The 26,010-nt window shown below is 42.0% G+C and overlaps 1 protein-coding gene across 1 annotated transcript in view; it reads left to right on the top strand.

Annotated features, from left to right (window-relative positions):
• ANKRD55 (ankyrin repeat domain 55) overlaps positions 1 to 26,010 on the top strand; it is a 104,287-nt gene that overhangs the window by 29,081 nt on the left and 49,196 nt on the right. Inside the window, exons 2-5 of the mRNA XM_065905600.1 lie at positions 2,709 to 2,831; positions 9,353 to 9,483; positions 12,520 to 12,629; positions 24,472 to 24,532. Of these exons, the coding sequence (XP_065761672.1) occupies positions 2,709 to 2,831; positions 9,353 to 9,483; positions 12,520 to 12,629; positions 24,472 to 24,532 (425 nt within the window). The remainder of the gene's footprint in view (positions 1 to 2,708; positions 2,832 to 9,352; positions 9,484 to 12,519; positions 12,630 to 24,471; positions 24,533 to 26,010) is intronic.

The following is a 26,010-nucleotide window of genomic DNA, read 5'->3' as shown; positions in this document are numbered from 1 at the left end:
TATTTTATGGACTAAAAGATATTACCTTTAGCTTATCTCTATTCAATACAATGTTGTTAGAATCCTTCTGGTAAATTATTTGTAATTCTATTCTATCAGGCAATAGATTCCTTGTTTCTCTCAGCTGTGTGTTACATAACTGTGTGATGAATGTGCCTTACAGATTTTATTGCACTCAGTGATGAGTACACATTTATGTATCACATTTATACATGTGATATAAACAGGTTATGAACACCATGTACCTCAGCCCACCACCATGACCTTCCTTTTGAAGTGACATCTCCAGCATCTTCAGTATCAAGTCATACAACCTGACACCAGGCCCATCTTTATGCTTAAGTCTTGGCCCTGTTTCTTGTGTCCAGAGATATTATGAACGATCCTCACACAATGTTTGTGCTCCTGGGAGGGCTTCTAGTAGAGAGTGAATGTTGTATGCAATCTATGCATCCTTCATCTAGCCATCATCAGAAAGACCTTTTTCTTTACATCCCCCAGATTCCAAATATTCTTGAAACATGCACACTCTCAAGAAAAAGTGGTAACAGTAGTGGTAGCCAAGTATATACAGCATTTCCAACACACTATTCCCTGTTCTAAAAGCATATACGGTTAAATATTAACTCATTTATTCCTCACAGCAACCTTATGAGGTACATGGTTATTATCATTATCATCTCCATCTTGAAGACAAGGAAACTAAGACCCAGAGAGTGTAACTGGCCCAAATTTACACAGCTGGTTAGTACCAACCAGGAATTGAACCCCACTGTTGCAGCTCCAGAGTCCTTACACTTACACAGAAGAGGCACTTGCCTTTCACATCTGTCACCACTCACTCCCAGGCTTCAGTCAAATGCACGTGTGAGTTGGCTTTGAAAGCAGCTCCTGCAGAAACAAACCTACCATGCTTAGATTAGGGAACAGCTACTCACTTCACAAGGCCGTTTGTTGTCACAAGTGAATCATTTTCAGTGACAAGCTTCTCCTGGAACAGGTCAGCTGTTTATAAAGTCATTAGTGACTTCCCAGAACTAATGGGACAAGGAAACCGAGCCAAAGGGTTAGGACCACTGCCAACTAAAGATCCATTAGAACTGTAAAGTGTCTCTAGCATAACGTCCACATTAGTAGAAAAACACAACTTTTCTTATACACGTATATTTTCCCTGAATCATGGTCACATGTGGGAGATATATTAAGTACGGGCCCTCGGCACAGCACTTCACAAGAAGTGTCCTCATAAACAAAATTTCTCTCCCAGCCCTTCCATTGCTCCCCTGGGGTCCCTTGACCCACAGTTCTCTTGTCACTTTTGGCGATACTATTAGTTGGTTCAAACATGCAAAAAGGTATAATCCAAGTGGCTTAGAAGCTTCCCAGGTGGCACCAGGGGTAAAGAACCTGCCTGCTAGCTCAGGGGATGCAAGAGATGAGGTTCAGTCCCTGAATCAGGAAGATCCTTTGGAGGACGAAGTGACAACCTACTCCAGTATTCTTGCCTGGAAAATTCCCTGGACAGAGGAGCCTGATGGGCTACAGTCCATGGGACCACAAAGAATGGGACACAACTGAGCAACTGAGCACACATCAATTTCAAAGGAGTTGCATATAGCTCTGTTTCTGTTAATTAAAAATTTTTTATTGGAATGCAGTTGCTTTACAATGTTGTGTAAGTTTCACAGCAGAGTAAATCAGCTGTATGTATACATATATCCCCTCTTTTTTGGATTCCCTTCCCATTTAGGTCACCACAGAGCACTGAGTACAGTTCCCTGCGCTATACAGTAGGTTCTCATGAGTTATCCATTTTATACATAGCATCAATAGTGTATACATGTGAATCTCAATCTCCCCATTCATCCTCCACCCCCTTTCCCCATTAGTGTCTGTACATTTTTTCCCTATGTTTGTGTCATATAGCTCTGTTTCTTTTGGATTCACCATGTCATGAAACCCCAGATGGTTCAAATGAAGGGCTTTTGTGAAGGGACTGCATGCAGAGATGAGGCAGGATTGAAAGGACAATGTTTGTTACCACAGGGAGCCCAATGAGGTCTGGTTCTGGGGAAAGGACCCTCCTGCTGAAAGAGAAGCAGCTGCTGCTAGACTCTGTACTAGAGGAAGACAAGAGGAAATCCCCCATCTCTTTCTCCTCTTCTCCTCACCACTCTTTTACCATTGCCTCCCATGGACACTGAGGGCCAGGAGGCCTGGGTGATGTGCTCAGTAATGTTAGCCCTCAGGATTCAGAGCAAGAGGAAAGGGTAGAGAGCCCATCTAAAGGGCAGAGAATAAGGAGCACATTATCTCCTTCAAAGGTGGGTAAACTGAGTCACTGAAAGGGAAAGTAACATATTTCAGATCAAAAAGGGAGACCCAGAACCAAGATAAAGGCTGCACTTTCCAATCTGTTCTCACTGGTTTCAAGTAGTCTGAATGCTTGGAGAGAATCATTAAATCTCAGAGGACATCTACTCCCTCAAGCTCCTTCCCAATATATGATGACATTACAAGGCAGCCCACTGGGGCCCACCTTTCTTCAGAAGTAGTGAAGTTGTGTGTGATCAGTATGACTCAGCCTTCTGCCTAGATTCACCAGAGAGATTTTCATGAATCACTTGTGTGGGTGACCCTCCGGGTGTTGTTACTCTTTCAGTGAATTCTCTCCACACACTAAGTTTGTCTCTGTTTGATTCATGAAGGTGATTCATCTGAAGAAGTTGACCTGACCATGGTTTATCAGGCAGCATCTAACGGAGATGTCGGTGCTCTGACTGCTGTGATTCGGGAAGACCCTTCCATCCTAGAATGCTGTGATAGTGAAGGTGAGCTATTTATGCATTTTGGATCCTGCAGAATGTCCTGATCTGTCCTTTCAGAAATGGCCTCCATAGGTGAGCAATGTTAAATAATATTTGAAAGGCTACTTTGATACTGAAGGGTCAAGGAATACCATTTAATGAGAGTCATGGACACAAATCTTCAAACTCTTTTATATCACCTCTTCTCATAAAGCTGTTCAGTTTGGGTTTGTTTTCAACTTCTTTGTATGAGTGACAAAAGTAGATAGGCAAAGTAGATGACCTTAGAAGAAGTGTATGAAAAGAAGAGGCTATTTTTGGCAGCAGTGTATGCTAGGGAAAGTGTGATTATTAAAGCCAGAGAGCAGGGACTTCTGCTTCTGGGAAGATGGGGCAGAAGTAGGACCTTTTTTAAAAAAAATTCCTTCTGCTAAATACAACTAAAAATCCTGAATATTGTATATAGCATAAACATAAGAACACTCTGGAGGGTAGAGAGAAAATGACAGACTAGCTAGGACCTTGAGACCCAAGGAATGACATAGTGGTGAGTTTCCTGGGCTTCCTTTTTGCCCCAAATTTCCAAGACTTAGAACTGAAGAAGCTGACAATGTAGAAATGTCAATGGACAGAGAACAAAAAAGCCCCCAACAAAAGCCTGCTCTCTAGTCAAAGAACCAAGAAAGTGGTCACATAGCAAGACAGAAATCTTTTAGACAATAATGAGTCTACTCCACCAAACAATTCCACCAAAACAACAACAACAACAAACCCCAACCCCAACCCCATTCATTCTAGCAAAGCCCAAACTGGGAGCCTGCACCTCCACCTTCACCCAGTAACAAAATCCCCACGTTGCCACCACTGAGGCAGTGTGAGGGGATTCCTTCTTCAGAATTAGGACTCTCACCACCACCCAGTAATGAAGAGTCTTCTCCCTTAGATGTCAATGAAGGCTAAGTACGGGGCCTAGACTTCAAATCTTACCTGGCAGTACTGAGGTGGTGTCTCCCCTTCATTCCCCTTTGGAGCAGTATCAGAAAAAAAAACAGCTAAAATAGAGGATTTAAGCAAGACTTAGGCAACTCATAATGCAATACTCCAAATGTCCAAGTTTCAAAGAAAATCATTTGACATACCAAGTATCAATAAGACCTCAAACTGAATGAAAAAAAAAAAAAAAAAAAAAAACAATCAATAGATGCCAACAGTGAGATGACAGATGTTAGAATTATCTAGCAAAGATTTTCAAGTAACCATGGAAAAATGCTTCAGTGAGCAATTACAAGTATGCTTCAAACAAACAAAAAATAGAAAGGTTCAGCAAAGAAATAACAGATATAAAGAAGAATCAAATGGAAAATTTTAAAACTGAAAAATACAATAATTTCAATGAAAAACTCAATGACTAAACTCAGCAGCAGAATGAGGAAGCAGAGTAAAGGATCAATGAAATTGAAAAGAGAACAATAGCAATGAGACAATCTGACCAACTGAAAGAAAAAAAGGGTTAAAAAATGAAGAGGAAGACTAAGAAAAAGAAGAAAGAGGAAGAGAAGAAAAACAAAAAGGAGAAGGAGGAGGAGAGGAGGAGGTGGCGGCTCAAGGACTTATGGAACTATAACAAAGAGTTTATCATTGGTTTCTCTATCCTAGTAGTTCTGGGAAGTAATTAATCATTTTTAACCAGTTGACTTGTCATAAGAGCAGCTTGGAATTCCCTTGTCATGACAATAAAATGTTTTCTAAAGTGTTTGGTTGCTCCCTAATTTATCCATGGTAGTTTTTTCATTCGTTTGTTTTTTAAAGAAGAATTACTTGTACATCTGCTTTGGGGTTAGAAGTTTGAAATGAGAGAAAATAGAGAAAATCCATGAACCAAGAAACTAATTCTTTGAAAAGGTCAATAAAGCTTATAAACCTCTACCAATAAGGACAAAAAAGAAAATGAAAGAGATCCAAGTTATCACTATCAGCAATAACCCTGCAGACATTTAAAGGATAATAGAAAATATAGCAAACAGCTCTACACACATAATTTGACTATTTAGATGAAATGGAGCAATTCCTCAAAAAAGATAAATGACCACAGTTCACCCAATAGGACATTATTTGAATAGTTCTATAACTATAAAGGAACTCAAATTGTTAATTTTAAAATTCCCAGAAAAACACATCATCAGGCCTAGATGATTTGACTGGGGATTTTGAGAAACTTTTAAATAAAATTAATACCAACTGTACATAATCTTTTCCAGAAGAGGAGGAAACTTTTCTGAGTTATGATTATGAAACTAATATTACCCTGATATCAACATATGACAAAGATGATATAAAAAATAAACCTATAGACCAATACTCCACATGAATACAGATATAGACAGACATCCTTAGCAAAATATCAGTGAATAGGGACTTCTCTGATGGTCTAGTAGTTAAGACTCAACACTTCCAATGCAGGGGGCACAAGTTCAATCCCTGATTGGGAAACTTAGATTCTACATGCCGTGAGGTGCAGACAAAAAATAAAAAGTAAATAAAAAATTTTAGAAACCAGCAAACAGAATTCAGTAATATATAAAAAAAAATTCTATATCCTGACCAAATGTGGCTTGTTCTAGGAAAGGAAGTCCATTTCAACACTTGAAAATCGAGGCTTTCCTGGGGCTCAGTAGTAAAGAATCCGCCTGACAGTGCAGGAGACATAGGTTCGATTCCTGGTCCAAGAAGATCCCACATGCTGTGGAACAGCTAAACCCATGCACCACAACTATTGACTTTGTGCTCTAGAGCAGCAACAAGATAATCCACTGCAATGAGAAGCCAGTGCATGCCACCTAGAGAAGAGCCACCACTTGCCACAGCTGGAGAAAAGCCCAAACAGCAATGAAGACCCAGCACAGTCAAAAATAAATAAACCTTTATAAAAATAACTTGAAAAATTAAGCAATGTATGATTTTAACCAGCTAAGAAGAAAACCCACATGATTATATCAGTTGATGTAGAAAAAGCATTTGACAAAATTTAGCACACACTTATTATTAAAAACTCTCAGGAAGATAGGAGAGGAGGGGATCTTCCTCAATTTGATAGACAGTATTTACAAAAAACCCTAGCGCTAACATTTTACTTACTGGTGAAAGACTGAATGTTTTGCCCCTGAGATGGGCAACAAAGCAAAAAGTTCATTCTTTCTCATTTTCAACATAGTCCTGGGAGTTCTAGCCAGTGCAAAAAAGCAAGAAAAGAAATAAAAAGCATACATATTGAAAAAGAGAACTGTTCCTTTTTTTGCACAACTTGATTGTCTACATAGAAGAATCCTAAAAAAACCTATCAAAAACTCCAACTAATGAGTTGAGCAAGGTCTCAGGATACAAGATCAATATACTAAACCAAATTTATTTCTATTGATATATACTAGAAATGAACACATGGACTTCAACATTAAAACCACAATACCAAGTAAAATCACTCAATAAAAACTATTTAGGTGTGAATAAAACAAAATACATTCAAGACTTACATATAAAATGCTGATGAAAGAAATCAAAGATCTAAAATAAATGGAGAGATCATGTTCACGGATTAGAAGATTCAATATAGTAAACATGAAATGCTCCCCAAATTCATTTACAAGTTTAATGCAATTTCTATCAAACTCAAGTAAGATACACTTTGTGGATATAGACAAGATTATCTAAAAGTTATATAGAAAGCAAAGAAACTAGGAGAGTTAAAACAATTTTGAAAAAGAAGAATAAAGTAGGGGAAAATTCAGTTCAGTTGCTCAGTTGTGTCCCCATGGACTGCAGCAACCCCATGGACTACAGCACGCCAGGCTTCCCTGTCCACCACCAACTCCTGGAGCTTACTCAGATTCATGTCCGTTGAGTCAATGATGCCATCCAACCACCTCATCTTCTGTCATCCCCTTCTCCTCCTGCCCTCAACCCAGCATCAGAGTCTTCTCAAATGAGTCAGTTCTTCCCATCAGTGGCCAAAGTACTGGAGTTTTAGCTTCAACATTAGTCCTTCCAATGAACACCCAGGACTGATCTCCTTGAGGATGGACTGGTTGAACCTCCTTGCAGTCCAAGGGACTCTCAAGAGTCTTCTCCAACACCACAGTTCAAAGGCATCAATTCTTCGGTGCTCAGCTTTCTTTATAGTCCAGCTCTCACATCCATACACGACTAATGGAAAAGCCATGTCTTTGACTAGGCGGAACTTTATTGGAGAAGAAATGTCTCTGCTTTTCAATATGCTGTCCAGGTTGGTCATAAGTTTTCTTCCAAAGAGCAAGCATCTTTTAATTTCATGGCTGCAGTGATTTTGTATCACTCAGTTCAATTCAGTTCAGTTCAGTCGCTCAGTCGTGTATGACTCTTTGTGACCCCATGAATCGCAGCACGCCAGGCCTCCCTGTCCATCACCAACTCCTGGAGTTTACTCAAACTGATATCCATCGAGTCGGTGATGCCATCCAGCCATCTCATCCTCTGTCATCCCCCTCTCCTCCTGCCCCCAATCCCTCCCAGCATCAGGGTCTTTTCCAGTGAGTCAACTCTTCGCATCAGGTGGCCAAAGTACTGGAGTTTCAGCTTCAGCATCAGTCCTTCCAATGAACACCCAGGACTGATCTCCTTGAGGATGGACTGGTTGGATGGCCTTGCAGTCCAAGGGACTCTCAGGAGTCTTCGCCAAAACCACAGTTCAAAAGCATCAATTTTTCGGCACTCAGCTTTCTTCACAGTCCAACTCTCACATCCATATGTGACCACTGAAAAAACCATAGCCTTGACCAGACAGACCTTTGCTGGCAAAGTAATGCCTCTGCTTTTTAATATGCTCTCTAGGTTGGTCATAACTTTCCTTCCAAGGAGTAAGCGTCTTTTAGTTTCATGGCTGCAATCACCGTCTGCAGTGGTTTTGGAGCCCCAAAAAATAAAGTCTGACACTGTTTCCACTGTTTCCCCATCTATTTCCCAACTAATAACCTCCAATAAGTGTGTGCTGTACCTGTCTGCCTAGTCAGCATTGCTTTCTAAAGATACTTCCAGATTCTGCATTGTTCAAACCAACTCAGGCTTAACCCTGCCTGTTATGTCCCAAATTATACTGATTCCCAAGGCGGTAATAAACAAACTTTATCATCTGCACAAAATGTTTTAATCAAGCAATTACAGCAAGATTACAAAAGATTTAATAGGGTCTTAAAATGGGTAATTTATATTGGGCTGGCTAAAAAGTTCCTTCAGTTTTTAAGTAAAAACTCTGAAGTATTTTCTGCTGACTAATTCCAGACACTTTTCATCTAGTGCTGTTTTTAGTCGGTCTATTTGAGAGCAATAGAAAGTGAAGGTGAAGTCACTCAGTCGTGTCCAACTCTTTGCAACCCCGTGGACTGTAGCCTATCAGGCTCCTCAGTCTATGGAATTTTCCAGGCAAGAGTACTGGAGTGGGTTGCCATTTCCTTCTCCAAGGGATCTTCCCGACCCAGGGATCAAACCCAGATCTCCTGCATTGCAGGCAGACGCTTTACCATCCGAGCCACCAGGGAAGCCCTGGGAGCAATTGTTGGAATTAATTGTTTGGTTTTCCAGGAGCTCATTAATAGAAGACGTCCTTCCTATCCCATCATATACATGTCACCTTCTTTGGATGAAGACTGACCTGTGGTGTGGTTGGTGGTAGTTAATTTCACTTGCACCACAATCTTTTATGTTCCCACATTATTTTACAGAATCCACTTGTCATTACCCATCACAATTTGTTTCAAAAACAGAATGTTTTAGTTACATTTAAGTAGAGAATCACATGCAGAAATATGGTCAAAGTGTTTTTTTGCTTAACTTATGTGGAATCTAAACATCAAGGTGATTAACATAACCAAACAGGTACAAATGGTTTTCCATACTTGATTTGGATATTTTGATATATCAGCTACCTTCTGTGTGGTATAATGTTGATCGTTCTCGGTTAATGTCTTGATTTGATCATTATCAGCTTCAACTGGTCTACCCAATTGTGGAACATTGTCCAGCAAGAAATCTCCAGCATGAAACTTCACAAAACACATTTGACATGTTTAATCAGTCACAGCAACTTTCCCATACACTGCACAAATCTTTTTTTGAGTTTCAGTTGTGCTTTTATCTTTCTTGAAATAATAAAGCATAATATGCCAAAAATGTTGCTTTTTCCTTCCATTCAATATTAAAATAGCTACAAAAATTCACCAATTTTGATAACTTTTTTAAATGCATGCTGATGTGACAGCTATCACAGTACAACCAAACAAAATTGTTTAGAATGAAGTTAGAGACAAGTAAGCACTATGAGAGACAGCTTATGAAAAAAAAACAAAAAACTTTTGGCCAACCTAATATAAATGCAGCAACAATCATCATCTCTCTTCAGCTCAACAGCTGAATTTGTGTTTAGTTGCTTTAGAGCATAATAAATGAACAGGCAAATAAAGTCGACTCATAAATTTCACAAGTCAAACATTTTTAAAAGCTGTTGAAATGTCTCATTCCAGGATGTACACCTTTAATGCATGCGGTTTCTGGACGTCAAGTGGACACAGTGAAGCTGCTGTTGAAGATGGGAGCCAATATTAACACGCAGGACGCTTATGGCCGCACGAGTCTCTGTCTGGCAACCTATCTGGTACCAACTGTATCTGTAGCGAGTGTGAAGGAGTGAGGTGGACTAGATGTGTTGTTATGGGGCCCCCACTTGCAGTAGAGTGATCTTCTATTTGTGCAGCTGGTCAATAGAAATAGAAGCTAAGAAATTTTGCCTTAGTCATCTCCACCATTTATATAATCACTTAGAATTGGTAGCATGGATTTAAGTCATTTTGGATCTTCCTAATAAGCCTCTAGGAGCTTCCCTGATGGCTCAGTGGTAAAAAATTCGCCTGCAAATGTAGGAGATGCAGGTTCGATCCATGGGTAGGAAAGATCCCCTGGAGAAGCAAATGGCAACCCACTCCAGTATTTTTGCCTAAAGAATCCCATGGACAGAGGAGTCTGACAGGTTATAGTCCATGCGGCTGCAAAAGAGTCGGGCGTGACTAAGCAACTAAATAACAAGAAACAACAAGCAAACAGAAATCACTGAAATCAAGCTACACTTCTTCTAAAATTCAAAATTTCACATTTCTTGGGCTAGATAGCCATTTAAGGGGCAGGCAGGAAGTTCTCTAGATCACAGTGAGCAGTGAGCTTAGCGAGTTGCCACCGTTGCATACGACTCTTTCTGGGAACGCATTCTAAGGGGTTGCACAGGAAAGTATGCCTGAATGACAGCAAAGCATTACCCTCTACTGTTGACACCACCTCTGTTTGGAAGCCCAAGGTAGGGCCCCTCACTGGCTCTTCTGAGGTTCCCTGGGAGGTGAGAATAGATAGTGTCTTAGCGATTACACTGTGAAGCCCACCACTCTCTCTGGCAATGTTTGAATTAAAGTATTAAAGAGAAACTTGACAAAGAGAACATTCAGAAATTTTCTCAGTCACTGATTCAAACTCAGTATACAGATAAACTTACCATAGAGGTGTAGTCCTAGGCAAATTTCTTCACCTCTTTATGCCTGCTTCCTCATTTGTAAAATGTAGTAAAAATAATACCCTAAGTTGAGCACAGCTGAAAGAGAACCACATGCAGTCACCCAGCACATAGTCGTACAAAACATAGTTTTTTGGTTCTAAATAATGACTGTGAGATTCAGATGTAGTCAGTAGTTTTCTGATTTCTTTTCTGAGGAAGAAAAAAAGAAAACCACATACATAGTTCCATGAAAGGTTGCAAAATGATAAAAAACATTTCAAACCCTCCTCCATCAGAAGACTTGTTTTTCAAGAGCTATAAAACTTTGGCAACTCTAAAATTTGGCAACTCTGAAATTTGTCCAGTATGCTTTTCTTTTGGTCTCCTGCTCATATTTTTCCTTTTAATCAGAGAACTTGATGATTTAAGCATTAGGAATTAAAACCAGATTTAATACCTTAGTAAACTATGACTCAAGACTGAAAACTGTTTGCTTCTACTTAACAGTCAGATATTATTGGTCAGCTCTACAAAGTCATATTTAATCTTAGAACCTATGAATTTTACTGTGCTTTTGTTGAAAGTTTTTTCCTAGAATTTTCAGAACTAAAAGCTCTTATCATTATCTTTCTTTCTCTTCCACGCATTTAGTAACATTTTTATTACTACCAGTACTGCAAAGGAAAATATTCAGTAATCTTTCTCTTGTTACTGGGTAATCTTGAGGCTTAACTATACAGGATGGAATAAAGCAGAGGGAAAAATAGAGTTTTATTATATTATTATTCATAATCATAACTGCATTTACTTATAAGTTTATTTATAATTAGGTGGAAAACCCAAGTGATTCTGGATGAATGTTGGAGGTATTCTTGGCATGTGAGCCAAGCTCAGTTTTCAGCAGGCTTGGGTCAGTTACTTAAAGTATTAATGAACAGAAAGGAAGGACTAGCCTGCAATTATTTTTTCCCTTTGAAATCAGAATGACAGTGGAGATACGACCCAATTTTAAGTGCTAACCAAGGAGGAGTCAAGCATCAGGCATGGCAATATCAGGTCTCAATCTGGTGAATTTGTAGGCAACAGAGAGTTCACAGGAAGGGTCTTGGGGAATTCAGAGGTGGATAAAACAACAATTGGGAACACATAAGAGGGTGCTGGTAATAGATCCATATTCAGCAGCAGAAAGGGCAGTCAGTGGCTGGCAGGGTCCCAGCCATTGGAGTAGAGCTCAGTTTAGAATTCTAGGGATCAGAAAAAAGACTGATTAGAGTAACGAAGATATTATCTTTGAGGTTGCTAGAAAGAGAACTTGGAAAAGGGGATGAAGGGCCATATTTCAGATATAGGTGAACTGAGGCATACAGTGGAATTTGGGACATAAGGACTTAGGGACTTCAGTGGTGGTCCAGTGGTTAAGAATCCTCCTGCCAAATCAGGGGACACAGATTCAATCCCTGGTGTGGGAAGATTCCACTTGCTGACGGGCAACTAAGCCCATGTTGAGTCCAAGCCCACTGCTGAGTCCAAGCTCCACAACTGAAGCCCTCCAACTCTGAACCCCATGCTCCACAGCAAGAGAAGCCACCTCATTGAGAAGCCTGCACACAGTAACTAGAGAGTAGCCCCCACTTGCTGCACCTAGAGGAGCCCTTGTGCAGCAACAGAGACCCAGTGAAGCAAAAAATAAATAAATTAAATAAAATGGTGACATAGGAGCCCAGTTTTGAAATTGGGCCATGGCATCCAGTTTTGGAATTAGCGTGATTTGGAGTTAAGCCCATAAGGGTCTAGAGTTGACTAATCATCCTCATCACTTGCCACCTTTGGCTCTGGAAACTGAGTATAAAAGGGGAATGAATCTCAGCGAGTGGCCCTAGAATTGGGGAGACAGAGGCAGAAGACTCTAGGATCTGTCTGCCCCGACAGGAAAAGATCCTCCAGAAAACTCAAGAATCCACACCTCAAGACCTTCAGTCCTCTGCTGTCTGAATGGGAGGTATGGGCCTTAACCAACCACTTCAGGTCAAGTAGAATATGTTTTAAGCCAAACCAAAAGAAGAGAGGGAAAGAAAACTGGAGAAAGTTTGTTGGACTCTGTTACTATGTCATGCGGGATTGTGTTATATAACATTGCTTTTGCTCTTCCAGGGATGGCTGGAAGGCTGTGTGAGTCTACTCAGAAATGGTGCCAAGCACAATATCCCAGATAAAAATGGCCGTCTGCCACTGCACGCTGCCACCGCTGAGCCCGATGTGAGGTACGTCTGTAACCAGGTTCACACGACACTCAAATTGGGATGCACCCAAGTTGGGTTAGAAGCTCACCTAATCCAACCCTTGTAGCAAATAAAAACAAATTTTATCCATTTCTTTGGTATTCACAGCACACAGGACCACATCTCAGTGAATCAAGATACCCTGGAATAATCTCAACTCTAATATCACTCTCAATTTGACTTCGATAAAATCCTTTTCTCTTAGCCTCTGATTTAATAAGAAATGCTATGTGTCACCATCTGAATTTGTATATTCTTTCACTCAGTCAGTCAATGATTAATTCAATAACTATTTATTGCATGCTTAGAATGCTTATTATGGACCAAGCATTGCTCTAGGCCTTAGATTTCCACATGAGCAAGACAGTGGCTCTGACTTCACAGATCTTACTTTCTAGTGAAGGAGTTAAGTGGCACACTAGCAAACAAATAAATAGTATAATTTCAAGTAGAGATGAGGGCTATGACAGAAACCAAACAAGGTAAGAGAACATTACTGTCTGAACTCAGAGTCATGCCAACATTTAAGAGTGATGTCGGCTACAAATTGGAACTTGTCACTGGCACTTGCCACTATCTCTGGGTATTTCCCAACTGGCACTAGTGATAAAGAATCCACCCGCCAATGTAGGAGATGAGGGTTTTATCCCTGGGTCAGAAAGACCCCCTGGAGTAGGAAATGGCACCTCGCTTCAATATTCTTACCTGGAAAATTCCATGGACAGAGGAGCCTGGTGGGCTACAGTCCATGGGGTCACAAAGAGTTGGACATGACTGAGCAACTCAGCACACATTTACCTCTATAAAGGTTAAATCATGTGCTGCAACAGCTGCTGATTTTCAAACCCCACCCCCACCCTTCTCGCACCCACCCCTCACCTCCCCACAACCAGGAAAGGAGTTCAGGAGTTTAGAGCAGAAATGAGACATTGTTGTGCTCAGGGGAAAACTGGCAGAACAGGTCTTCAGATGGTTAGATATTTTCAGGAGCCAATGTTATGAGCCCAGCTCTTATATCTCCTCATATCTAGAAAAGCACTAAAATCCTCCATGGTGATGACTGCTCCTTGTGACTAGCAAAAGCTTCATGAGACTGGAAGAAACCTGGAAAAATGAGCACTTGATTGCATATATTCCCCCTTCCCCAAAATCTCATATATATGCTGACCTTCCCCCCTTCTTTTTTGGAGTAGTTTCTCCGAGCTGCCTGAGTTCTCCCCAGCTGCAGTCCTCATTTTGCTCTCAAATAAAACTTAACTCACAACTCTCATGTTGTGCATTTTTTTTTTAAATCAACAGCTGGAAGAATGCAAAGACCCAGCAAAGGAGACTGAAAGGGCATGGGGTAACCAGTGGGTTAGCAGGAAAAGCAGGAGTGTGTGATGCTGGAGGCCATGCAAAGAAAGCCCTCAAATAGTTGGATGACTGAGGAGGTCACTTTCTTGTAAGACGATTGTGCAACAAAGGAAAAAGTTTTGCCCGGACAGTCCTCTGTACTAAGTGGCCTGGATCCCCAATCTTTCAAAAGCCCCTCCTAGCAGATTGATAACAAAGTTTCCCAGTATGGAATCAGCAACACTCCAGCAGGCACTTCCGGAACCTTTGCTGACAGAGCAGACCTCTGACAGGAATTCCACATCCCAGAGCTAGGCAGCAGGCCAGCTCCTCAGGGGCTGCCTTCTGCTGCCTCCTCCTCCACACCTTGTGTCCAGAAGTAAACTCAAGCCTGTGGGGGTTGAGACCAAGGCCCCTTCCAGGTTGAGAGGTGATAGGGTTTCTTCATTTCAGTCTGGTTTACACTAAAGTAAGAGGACTTGGGAAATTCCAGGACTATTCTCAACCAAGCTTGCCTCTTATTATCATTGGATCATATCCAGCAATAATAGAAAACTTAGATTTACTCAAAGCCCAACAAAACAAGGAAGTTTAGAGAAGAAACAGCAAGCCCAGAGCTAACAATCTGTGGACATCATAAAAAGATGACTACCTTTTGATGAAAAAAGAATGACTTTTCTAGACAACCCACAAAAATATTTAGTCACAAAATCATACTGTTTTCCCAAGAGTGTGTGTGTTAACCGTGTCTGACTCTTTGCGACCCCACGGACTGTAGCCCGCCAGGCTCCTCTGTCAATGGGATTCTTCAGGCAAGAATACTGGATTGTGTAGCCATTCCCTTCTCCAGGGGATCTTTCCCAACCAGGGATCGAACCCCATGTCTCCTGCATTGCAAGCAGATTCTTTACCATCTGAGCCATCATTTTAAAGGCTATTCTGCATCAATTTATTCCACTTAGGTGCTTTTTACCTACCTCACTCAGAGCAGTCATTTCAAAATCTATATAACCAATTCTGGAAAATGAACACCGGCTTTAGTTATGGTAATGATAGCTGTTGTAAAAAATAAAACCCAAGTTTTGGGTATTTTTTTTAATGTTTGGCGGTGCTGGGTCTCCATTGCTGCACATGAACTTTCTCTAGTTGAGGTGAGCAGGGACTACACTCTAGTTGCGGTTCAGGGCTGGTTGTCATAGTGGCTCCTCTTGTTTCGGAGGATAGGCTGTAGGGTACAGGCTCAGTAGTTGTGGCTCATGGGCTTAGTTGCTCTGCGGTATGTGGAATGTTCCTGGGCCAGAGATCGAACCCATGTTGCCTGCGTTGGCAGGTGGATTCTTAACCACTAGACCACCAGGGAAAGTGAAAGTCAAAGTGTTGCTGGCTCACTTGTGTCCAATTCTTTGCGACCCCATGGACTCTAGCCCACCAGGTTCCTCTGTCCCTGGAATTCTCCAGGCAAGCATACTAGAGTGGGTTGCCATTTCCTACTCCAGGGGATCTTCCTGACCCAGGGATTGAACCTGGGTTTCCTACATCATAGGCAGATTCTTTCCCATCTGAGCCACCATAGAAGCCTTACCCAGCATTTTAACATAATATAAGTTTGTTCCAATGTAGGTTTCCTGGACTGGGAGCAGGGGAGGTGGCTCCCCTCCACAGATGATTCAGAGATGCCAGCTTGTGGCTTCATTCTCTCCTAGGATCACAGAATCCTTTTTGTTCAGCCCACAGATAGGGTAAGAGGAGAGTAGACAAGCCTCACTTATTTCTTTAAAATCTCAGCCTGTAAATGACACAGTTCACTTCAGCTCACATTCCATTAATAAGGATGAGTCGTTTGGCCATAAGGAGTGCTAGGGAACATAGTCCCTGACCAAGAAAGAATCCACATCCTGGCCATGACTCCAATCCAAGAAAGAGGGACACGAATTTTGGTGAGAAGCTGGCTCTGCCATTAAACTATTGCACCTGATGGGTGAACTAAGCCTTTGCATCAAAATCCTCAATTTGGTCAATAGAGTAAGCTTATCATCTGAAATCACTGCAATAATATATTCAAAAACAATCTGAGCATACTTCCTCTTTTGTGGATTTATTAGGCCAGTTCTTATTATGCCTCTAGACTCTCTAGGACTTAAATTACATCACTGTAACTGAGAGAACGCAGAGTTGTGGTTTCCCCTTCTCATGAAACTGTCCCAAATGACCCAGTCATCACCTTTGGAAGAACTGAAGCCAGAAAAATAAAATTCTCTTTGTACTAATGATATCATTTTATTGTCCTAGATGGACAGTTTGCTGATTCTGGAAGATAAAATCTGCTTTAATCATGGTAATGCTAGCTGCTGTAACTAGTAAAACCCAAAGGGTAAGATTAAATGTTCCAAAACCCAAATTAGCATTTCTGATAAATGTTATCCAAAAATGAATTGACTTAAACCTTAACAACTGTTGAGAGAAAAAAATTATACACTGTAAGAGTTGTGAATTTTTTGTTTGGGGAAAAATGAGGACTATAGCCCAGGAGACAGCACTTCAGATAGCTCTGAGAAACTACTGCAAAGAAGTTAGACAATGACAAAGGTCATTGTCTGTGTGATTTTGGTGAAGGGGGAGTACATACATTAACCATGTATTTTTGTAGAAGCTTACTGCGAGTCACAAGAAGCAGTTGTCACCATGAAAGATTTTAGTGCTTTTCTAGATATGAAGAGATGTAAGAATTGGGCTCATAAGGCCTTCTTCTGAAAATATCTAAATCCTTGAAGGCCTGTTCTGCCAGTTTTTTCCCCAGAGCATGGGGTGTCTCATTCCTGATCTTCACCCTGAACTCCTTTCAGGGGGTTAAGTCAGCAATCTCAGCAGTTTGGACTGAATCTTTGTAGAGATAGATGACAAGGGCCAACCTATATGTACAACCCATATAGCAAATCAGCTGACTTCGTTACCTAGAGAACATTTCAAAACTAGCTTGACTGAAAGGATTTCTTATGGAACTACATTGCTTAAAACTAGACACTTTATCATTGTTTTATTGAGAAATCTTATGACTGTGGCAGAGTTTGATAACATCTGCATTAAATGTTTCAAGGCCAAACTAACCGAGCCAAAGAACTTGGGCTTCAAGTGCCCATTTAGGTGTCTGTTTGAACTCAGAATCACTTTCTAAGAAAAAAATCTTAGTCTGCCTTACAGGCATCTTCTAATCCTAAAATCATAATGCAGAAGGGAGTGACCTTCCATTAAGTCATCTAAATCTGTTCAACTATTTAATTTTCCTAAATGGACACAACTTTAGGCCAGCTGGTCTGACCACTAAAGCATAGCAGTCTATAGTTATAACAAGCATGATGATGACAAGCAGCATTGATTATCATGTTCTGAGCAAAATTCTGAGCACTTTCTAAGTGCTATCTCATCTAACCTTTACCACACCTCTATGTGATAGGTAATATTTCTATTCCCATTTTACAGAGAAAACTAAGGCATCAAGAAGATAACTAATTGCCTAGTGCATGTGTGAAGATAAGTAACCTGCACAGTGAGTCTGCCATGCTCCTGGAGTCCACTGCTGTGGACCCTGATGAATTCATTTTAATGGCCACATTTTGTCCTTAAGCCCTCAGTCTACCCCAAGAGGCCTTATGCGAAACAGTCTTACGGGACTTCCCTGGTAGTCCAGTAAATAAGACTCTGCTGTTCCAGTGCAGGAGACACAGGTTCAATCCATGGTCCAAGAAGTTCTGCACACCATGTAGTCAAAACAAAAAAAGAAACAGCCTTACAGAACTCCTTATTGTCTAATTGTCAGGAAATATTTTGTTCATTACAGTGTCCAAAAACAATCTTTTCTGAAAAACCACATAAGAAAAATTTCTACTAAAGGAGGAATTCCTGTGCTTCTTCTAATGAATTATTTTTACTATGTGGACACTGTGACTTATGATCAGGTTTCTCTCTTTATATATTTAGAAAACTCAAAACCCAATTTGTGTCTCACCTCTGGCATGCGCATAGGACCATAATTATGTGTTCTTTATCCTGCCCTCATTTTCTCTCTGCCTAGTTTCTTCTTGTGATCTTGCCTTACTATATGTATCTGAAAACCACCTAAAATCCTTTTTTTGGATGGAGGTAAAGGGTGGGCAGGAGTGCCAGCCCAGGCGTCAGACTGGCTGAGGATGAATCTGGCTCCATCTCTTACAGACACTATTATCTTGGGCAAGTTAACATATTAAGGTCCAGCTTACTTTTTTAGAAAGTAGGAGTAATATAGTAGTTACCTCCTAGGTAAGTAGGCAGAAGTAAATGAGAAAATATGTGAGCACCATCAACTGTCAGTGTTCACTGAGTGTTCGTGATGATGATGAGGGTGAGGATATTGATGATGATGGTGGTGGAAGATAGAAATAAAAAGGTATAATTGGTCAGCACTAAAGAATGAAACCCTGATACCACCACTTACCAGCCTTCACCCTGGCCTTTCCACCTTAGCACACACAGGTCCACAAAAAATACAACCACACAGGTACATGTACACACAGTCCTGTACTCACTGACATGAGCACACATTTCCTGTGAAGCTCATCAGGGTATGAACAGCACTCCTATTTGTTTTAACCTTGGGATGTAGAGCATTGCAAGATTTTAAAACCCAATGAGCATCAAACTCAACCATTAGCTCCTCTGAAACTCCCTTCTCTACCTTTGTCAGTGTACAGACATGGATATTTTTCCTCTAATCATAAGTATATGTGCTGGCCACAATGTGGACTTGTACTCAGGTACTCAGACTCCTTTTAAAATCTACTCATCCCTAGATTTCCAAACAGCACACACTCCTTCCATTCGGTGCTTGCTGGAGACTATTTAGAGTGAAGTCTCAAACTGAAGCAGCTTGTAAGCAAGCCAAGGGGACACTTCAATTAGCCCTTTGCCTCCAGAGAGGTTTTGGTTCTCTGATGGAAACAACTCGCAAGCAAACCAACCAGTCAATGTGCAGCCCTGGCTAAGTGATAGCTCAGTGGGGAATCTAAGCTCCTGCAGGGAGGAAGGACCTAAAATTAAGAACACGAGGGCAAGTTGGATGGACAAAGGCAAAGGAGCACAAGTTTCATCTCGTGAGTCCCCTTCCTGCTTTGAATACTCCACTTCTCAGCAGGTCTGAATTTTCTCCCTTTCAGCTCCCCACGGCTCTTCTTGCTTCCTTGGCTAGGACATTCAGAGGGCGCCGATGTGAAAGAGGGGGCATGATCATTAACAAAGCTGCAAAGAGCATGCAGTTGTGTTTGTACAACACTGTGCTTGCTAGAGTTGGAAGGCAAGCAGCGATTTCCTCTGAAAGCAGTCACAGGGCTCTCTGAAAGTCATTTTCATCGTCTCCATGGTTACCAGCAGATTTTTTTTTTTTTTTTTTTTTTTTTTTTGCCTGCCAAAGTGCCGGCAGCTCTGCCTCTTTTTATTCTCTTGATTGCAGCTAGAGGGAGGAAGGAAATCATTTCTTTGATCCTGCTCTCTAGTTTCAAGATGATGCATCCTAATCTGCAGTGGATGTTTCATGGCAGCTTACTTCTACCACTGGGCAGATTCAGGGACAGGAGAGCAGATGGCAGCCTTGGGGACCCTTTTCCCCAGTCATCCCCAGGCTGAGCTAGCTCCAGGACTGTGAGCTTCAGGGGCCAGCAAAACAGAGAAGCTCCAGGAGACAAACCTCCCTTCTTTCCAGGATACTTCTAGCTGAGCTCTCCCTGGCCAACCAATCAGCTCATGGCAATCAGGGAACCCCAAGATATAAGGGTAGGACCTTTTTGTAGTAAGAAATCAATCATTATATAGAATTTATTATAGTATATAAAGTCCATTTTAAAAGCCTTATGGGCATTGACTCATTTACAGTTACAACAGATCTTTAGAAAAGAGGTGTTACGTTTATTTTACAGGTAGGAAAATGTACGCACTGAGAGTTTCCTAACGAGTCCAAGGTCTGGCTGATTGGTGAGGGGGCAGGGGTTCTCAGAGAGGCAGTCTGGCCCCAGCCTCTGTGCTCTCATCACCCCGACTCTGCCTGTCTGCTGGGACCTGGTCCTGCTGTCCTGACAACTGGGAGGGGGTGGGCCTGATACTGTGGCTGGAGATCTGAGAGATGGACAGAGTTTTAGCTAATGATAATAGATGGGCTTGAGGGTTATGGGATAAATACACCTGGGTCAGCTTAGCACATAACAGGAACGCTAAGAAAACAAAACTTAGAGGTCTGCAAGTCCACTGGTCATTAAGACAGATGTGGGACAAGTTTCTTGCAAACTGCCTCTGAAGCACAGAACAATATAGAAGCACCAGGCTGAAACCAGCCATCTGGGTTCTAGTCCAAGCTGGATAACCAAGGCCACGCGTGCTGGCCTTAGCAAGCAATGTAGTGCATCGGGTCATTTGTTCTCATAAAATGGGAGAGAGAGAGAGAGAATACTCATCTGTAAATTTGTACCAGCTTTAAGACTGATGAGTTTTAGTGACTTAGGAATCAAATGGAGGCAAGCAGAATAGATTTGCATATATCACTCAGAGTCATGAAAGGGAAAACATGAAATAGGGATGACTAAGAAAGTTTAATGAAAGGCTATTTGAAATTAGAGCTTCCTTAGTGACTCAGATGATAAAGAATCTGCCTGCAGTGCAGGAAACCCGAGTTTGATCCTTGGGTTTGGAAGATCCCTGGGAGAAGGGAATGGCTACCCACTCCAATATTCTTGCCTGGAGAATTCCGTGAACAGAGGAGCCTGGCGGGCTACAGTCCATGGGGTCACAAAGAGTTAGACACAACTGAGTGAGTAACACATCCGAAATCAACCAACAAGAGATGGTGACAATCTCCACCCCCACTCTCCTCCTAACGCAGGAAAATGTTTGACCCCGAGCTCACAAGAGGTGAGGAAGGAAGCTCTTATTGGAAACTGGGTTGTAGTCGCAATTGGAGTGCAGGAGAGGGGCCACCTGGCAGGACCCCAGGCCTTTAGTCGAGGAAAAGTCATTGTCAGAAAGGGAAGTGGCTTCTCTCCTTCCTCCTGCAGGTTCTCCCACGGACCAAACCCAAGGGAAGCCAGAGGGCTGGGGACCTGGATGATGACATTGTTGGAGGTCAGCCTTCAAAGCAGGACTCTGCAGGGCAGAGGCTGGATCTGAGAGGCAAACAGAAATATCTAGCATAGGGTTCACCCTGTGATCTTCAGAGGCTCACCCAGGATGGGAGAAGAGGTCTTGATCTCCCCACCTCCATTCCCATCTGGGTAGAGTTCGCTTTCCCCCCAGTGTGATCACGCTGCTCTGGAGCAGCCCCAGAAAAGCCTGTCTGGCTGCAGATGATCTCAGTCTGCTCAGGGTCAGCCAAGGATAACCAGACTGGACGCCACTGACCCCCTGCTCCCTCCCACTCTCCTTCACTCAGCACTTACACCAGATGTGCCCTAGACATCAGACCATGGCCATCAATGAGACACAGAGAGGGAGAGGAAGGGAAGAGAAGAGAGAGCAGGGGAGGGGAGGAGAAAGGAAGAGAGAGAGAAAGAAAAAGAAAGAGAGAAAGAAGAAAGATAGACACCAGTTACCCTCCCCTCATAAAGAAGCTCTAAAGGAAAACATAAAAAACAGTGTTTAACCATAATGCAATTATTTTTGTAGCATCTTCCCACCTGATGGAAGAATTCTAGAATTCAGAAAGGATAAAATAAATGTGCCATTTTCGGTCATAGCCACTGTTCCTTTAAAATCTGTATACTAGGAGCTTTACACCTGTTACACTATTTAACTCTCACCACCACCACCACTGTTATTATTCTTTTTACGAAGTGAGAACCAGAAGCTCAGAAAGGTCATACAGTGGTGAAGACAGATTTAAATCACAGCATTGCCCTGGCTCCCCCAAAACAGTGATAAGACTAGATTTAACACAAGGAGCCCAGTTCGTTGCTCTGTGATGACCTAGGGGGATGGGTGGGCGGAGGGAAGGAGACTCAAAAGGGAGGGAATATATGTATAATTGTGGTTGATTTACATTGTTTTAGAGCAGAAACCAACACAACATTGTAAAAATTAAAAAGAAAAAAAGCCAACCACCACTTAAGCTTCCTGTTTATTTCACCCTCACTGAAGAAGTCTATCCCCATATAAGTACTCTTTGTAATGCAGCATGATCAATCCCTCTGATCAGTATTAAGCAATTTAATACTTAGGAACTTAGGTGTAACCTAAGCTGAGCAACAGTGAAAATCTGATTCAGCAGAATGACAAGCCATTTTATTTTTCAAATAATTCTTCCAAAATAATTTCTGAATTTTTTAAATTGTTTCCACATAGACAACTGTTTATCTTCTTGGTGACTTTAGTTTGCTGTCGGGGTGACCATAACAAAGTACCACAGGAAGGGTGGCTTAAACAACAGAAATTTATTTTTTCACAGCTCTGAAGACTGGAAGTCCAACATCAGAGTGCCAATAGGCCTGGTTTCCTCTGAGAGTCTCTCCTTGGCTTTCAATTACCATCCTCTTGCCACCTCTCTTCACTTTCCACTGCGAAAGTGAAGTGAAAGTGTTAGTCACTCAGTCATGTCCATTTCTTTGGGACCCTATGGACTGGAGCCTGCCAGGCTGCTCTGTCCATAGGATTCTCCAGGCAAAAATACTGGAGTGGGTTGCCATTCCCTTCTCCAGGGGATCTTCCCAACCCAGGGATCAAACCTGGGTCTCTTGCGTTGCAGGCAGGTTCCTTATCTTCTGAGCCACCAGGGAAGCCGACCATGAGTGTGTGTCTTTGTGTCAGTCAGTCTAACCTCTTTTACAAGAACACTGATCAAGCGGGATTCAAGCCCACTGTAATCACCCTTCATTTTACCTTGTATGTGTGCGGTGTGTGTGTGTGTGTGTTAGTTGCTCAGTTGTGTCTGACTCTTTTGAACCCGTGGACTGTATGGAATTCACCAGGCAAGAATACCATTTTCTCCTGCAGAGGATCTTCCTGACCCAGGGATTGAACCCAGGTCTCCTGCATTGCAGGTGGATTCTTTACCATCTGAGCCACCGGGGAAGCCCCCATTTTAGCTACCTCTTTAAAGGCTCTATCTCCAAATACAGACACAATTCTAGGGCACTGGGGGCCTTAGAGGGGCTTCCCAAGTAGCGCTAGTGGTAAAGAACCTGCCTGCCTATGCAAGAGACACAAGAGACTCAGGTTCCATCCCTGGGTCAGGAAGATACCCTGGAGGAGGGCATGGCAACCCACTCCAGTGTTCTTGCCTGGAGACTTCCATGGACTGGGAAGCCTGGTGAGCTATAGTCCATAGGGTTGCAAAAGGCAGTTGAGCATGCACACACACTAGATTAGAGCTTTAACATACAAATTGGGGGTCAGGGGACACAATTCTGTCTATGACAATGAATATCTATTGATTAATTCATTCAGCATCTTCCTCAGTAGTTTCCAAATTTGATTGTTTACAAGAATTTCCTGAATAGTTTATTTAAAGAGTAGAAGCTAGGCTTCTCTCCAGACCTACTGAGTCAGAAACCTTGAATATACAACCCAGGTATTTGTGGTTTTAAAAAATTCTCCCCAGGGAATTCTGAGATGGAGCCTGGGTTAAAATTTCCAGGGTTAAGTATTCTAGAAATAACACTGTGCTCCAGGCATGCCTTAAATGCTGTCTGCCTATTAACTCATTTAATCCTCACCCTGAGCTATAAGATAGGCACTTTCATTCCCCCCATTTTACAGATGAGGATGCATAAGCACAGAGAAGTTAAGTTACTTGCCTGTGGTCACAGAATTGGTCAGTGTCAGAACTGGAATGTGAACCCAGACAGTCTGGCTCCAGAGTCTGGGCTCCTAAACTCAATTGCTTCTCTCCCACAGATGGAGTGTTGACCTCAGTCAACCAAGTATGTGGCCCAAGTGGGATAAGAACTTGAACTTGGGAATCATCAGCTGTTGTTTCACACTGATAACTCCTACTGCATGCTTAGATATTTTGTGTTTTAGAAAGAATAAGCAAAATTGTAAATGCTGACTGCCTCCAGGTGTAACCTGTACATTTAGAAGGTATGACACATGTTCCAAGTAGTGAAGCAATTTGAAAGCACTCGAAGTTTATGCAAAATGAATAAAGAATAAGCACTGGAGAACTTTGCTTCTTAGAGTGAACACAAAGGGATACAGGTCTGGTGAATATAATAAGCCTGAGGTTTTGCTTTCTGCATTCCCTTTCACCCTTCAGGAGCACTGAGATAGGGAGGAGGGAGAGAAGAGACAGAGGTCTTCCTCCTACCTGCCTTCCTGGGCCTTCTTACCTATCATCCTGGCTTCTTTCCCATAGATCTCTCCCCTAGTAAATGCAAAGGGCGTCTGGTCATTTGGAGGCCTTCAGCAGATTGTATTTCTGATGTCATTTTCTCATACAGGTTCTGTTCTTTAAAGCTACTTCTCCTGTTTTTCTTTACAGGCTCCTTACAGTCCTGGTGCAACAGTCAAACCTCAATGAGATTAATCACCAGGACAATGAGGTGAGCCTGCCCTCACAAGAAATGGTTGGACATTGTGCAGGTTAGAGTAGGAAAAAGGGTTTTCTGAACCACAGAACTTCCTCTCTTAAAGATGCAAGGAAGGGATGGAGCAGTTTTGTGTTCCTACCCTGAGAGGGAAGCCTGTGTCTCTATTATTAATTCTCAGGCAGAAATTTATCCCACTGTGGCTGCGGATAGCTTTTAATTGGGTAGGATTTATTGCATTAAGTATTTAAGCATTTATCTACCACTGAGATTTTGTAATTTCCCTTTGGACATTGAGAAATAAATATTGCTCTTTCCTGTCTTCTCGAGAACCAAAAATTTCGATGGCTGCTGATGCTCTTTCTTTGAGTGGAAGATGACAGATAGATAGTAATTCTAGGCTCCCTGCTCCAGAGGCCACACTATTAATGCCAATGATCACAACTGCTGTTGCCTTTACCTTGCAAGGCAAGCTTGTGCCAGGTGTCCAAGAAGACAGAGCAACACTCTCAACAAAGTTCCTGAGGGAGGGTGGATCAGACCAGGCAGAGCTGCCCCAGAGCCACTGAGGGGCTTGTATCTATTTAACTCTTTTTAAAAAACCAAGTCTGGTTTTTATCAGCCAGGTTAATTTCTTCAACCAGCTTCTTAAAACGGATTTAAATACCTGATCTTTAATGGAATTTTTAAAATGTAAACTTAATTTGACTTCACTAAGAATGTCAGATAATTTTAAGAAGGCCCGATAGTATTGAAAATGTATATGCCTCAAGATGTAAAATAACTCTGATTTCAAGGGGGCCGACTGGCCCTAGACAGAGTGGGAGGAAGCCCCTAACAGGGGCTGGGCCCCTACTCCATGTTTCTCTCGGGCTGTACCTCTCGTCTTCCTTGAGCCTTAGGATCAAAGGCCTCCTTCCAACTGGCTTGGCATTAATGACCACATCAAAAAGTCCCTACTTCACAGTCTGGCTCTGAGGTCAGACACCTCTCTGACTCGGTGGTCACACGCTGCTTTCACCTACCCCTCATCTTCAGTAGTTTAAAGCAAAACCCCATGTGAGAGAATATTGCACTGTTTTTTTTTTTTTTTTTTTTTTTTTTTTTTAGTAAGGAGTGAATTTTATTTTTTATTTATTTTTTTTTTTTAATATTATTTTATTAGTTGGAGGCCAATCACTTTACAACATTTCAGTGGGTTTTGTCATACATTGGCATGAATCAGCCATATAGTTACACGTATTCCCCATCCCGATCCCCCCTCCCACCTCCCTCCCCACCCGACTCCTCAGGGTCCTCCCAGTGCACCAGGCCCGAGCACCTGACTCATGTATCCCACCTGGGCTGGTGGTCCGTTTCACCATAGATAGTATACATGCTGTTCTTTCAAAACATCCCCCCCCTCACGTTCTCCCCCAGAGTTCAAAAGTCTGTTCTGTACTTCTGTGTCTCTTTTTCTGTTTTGCATATAGGGTTATCGCCACCATCTATCT

Source organism: Muntiacus reevesi, chromosome 14, assembly GCF_963930625.1.
Source record: "Muntiacus reevesi chromosome 14, mMunRee1.1, whole genome shotgun sequence".
NCBI lineage: Eukaryota > Metazoa > Chordata > Mammalia > Artiodactyla > Cervidae > Muntiacus > Muntiacus reevesi.
Note: the sequence above shows the minus strand (reverse complement) of the source record. Positions and strands in the feature narration are given on the sequence as shown.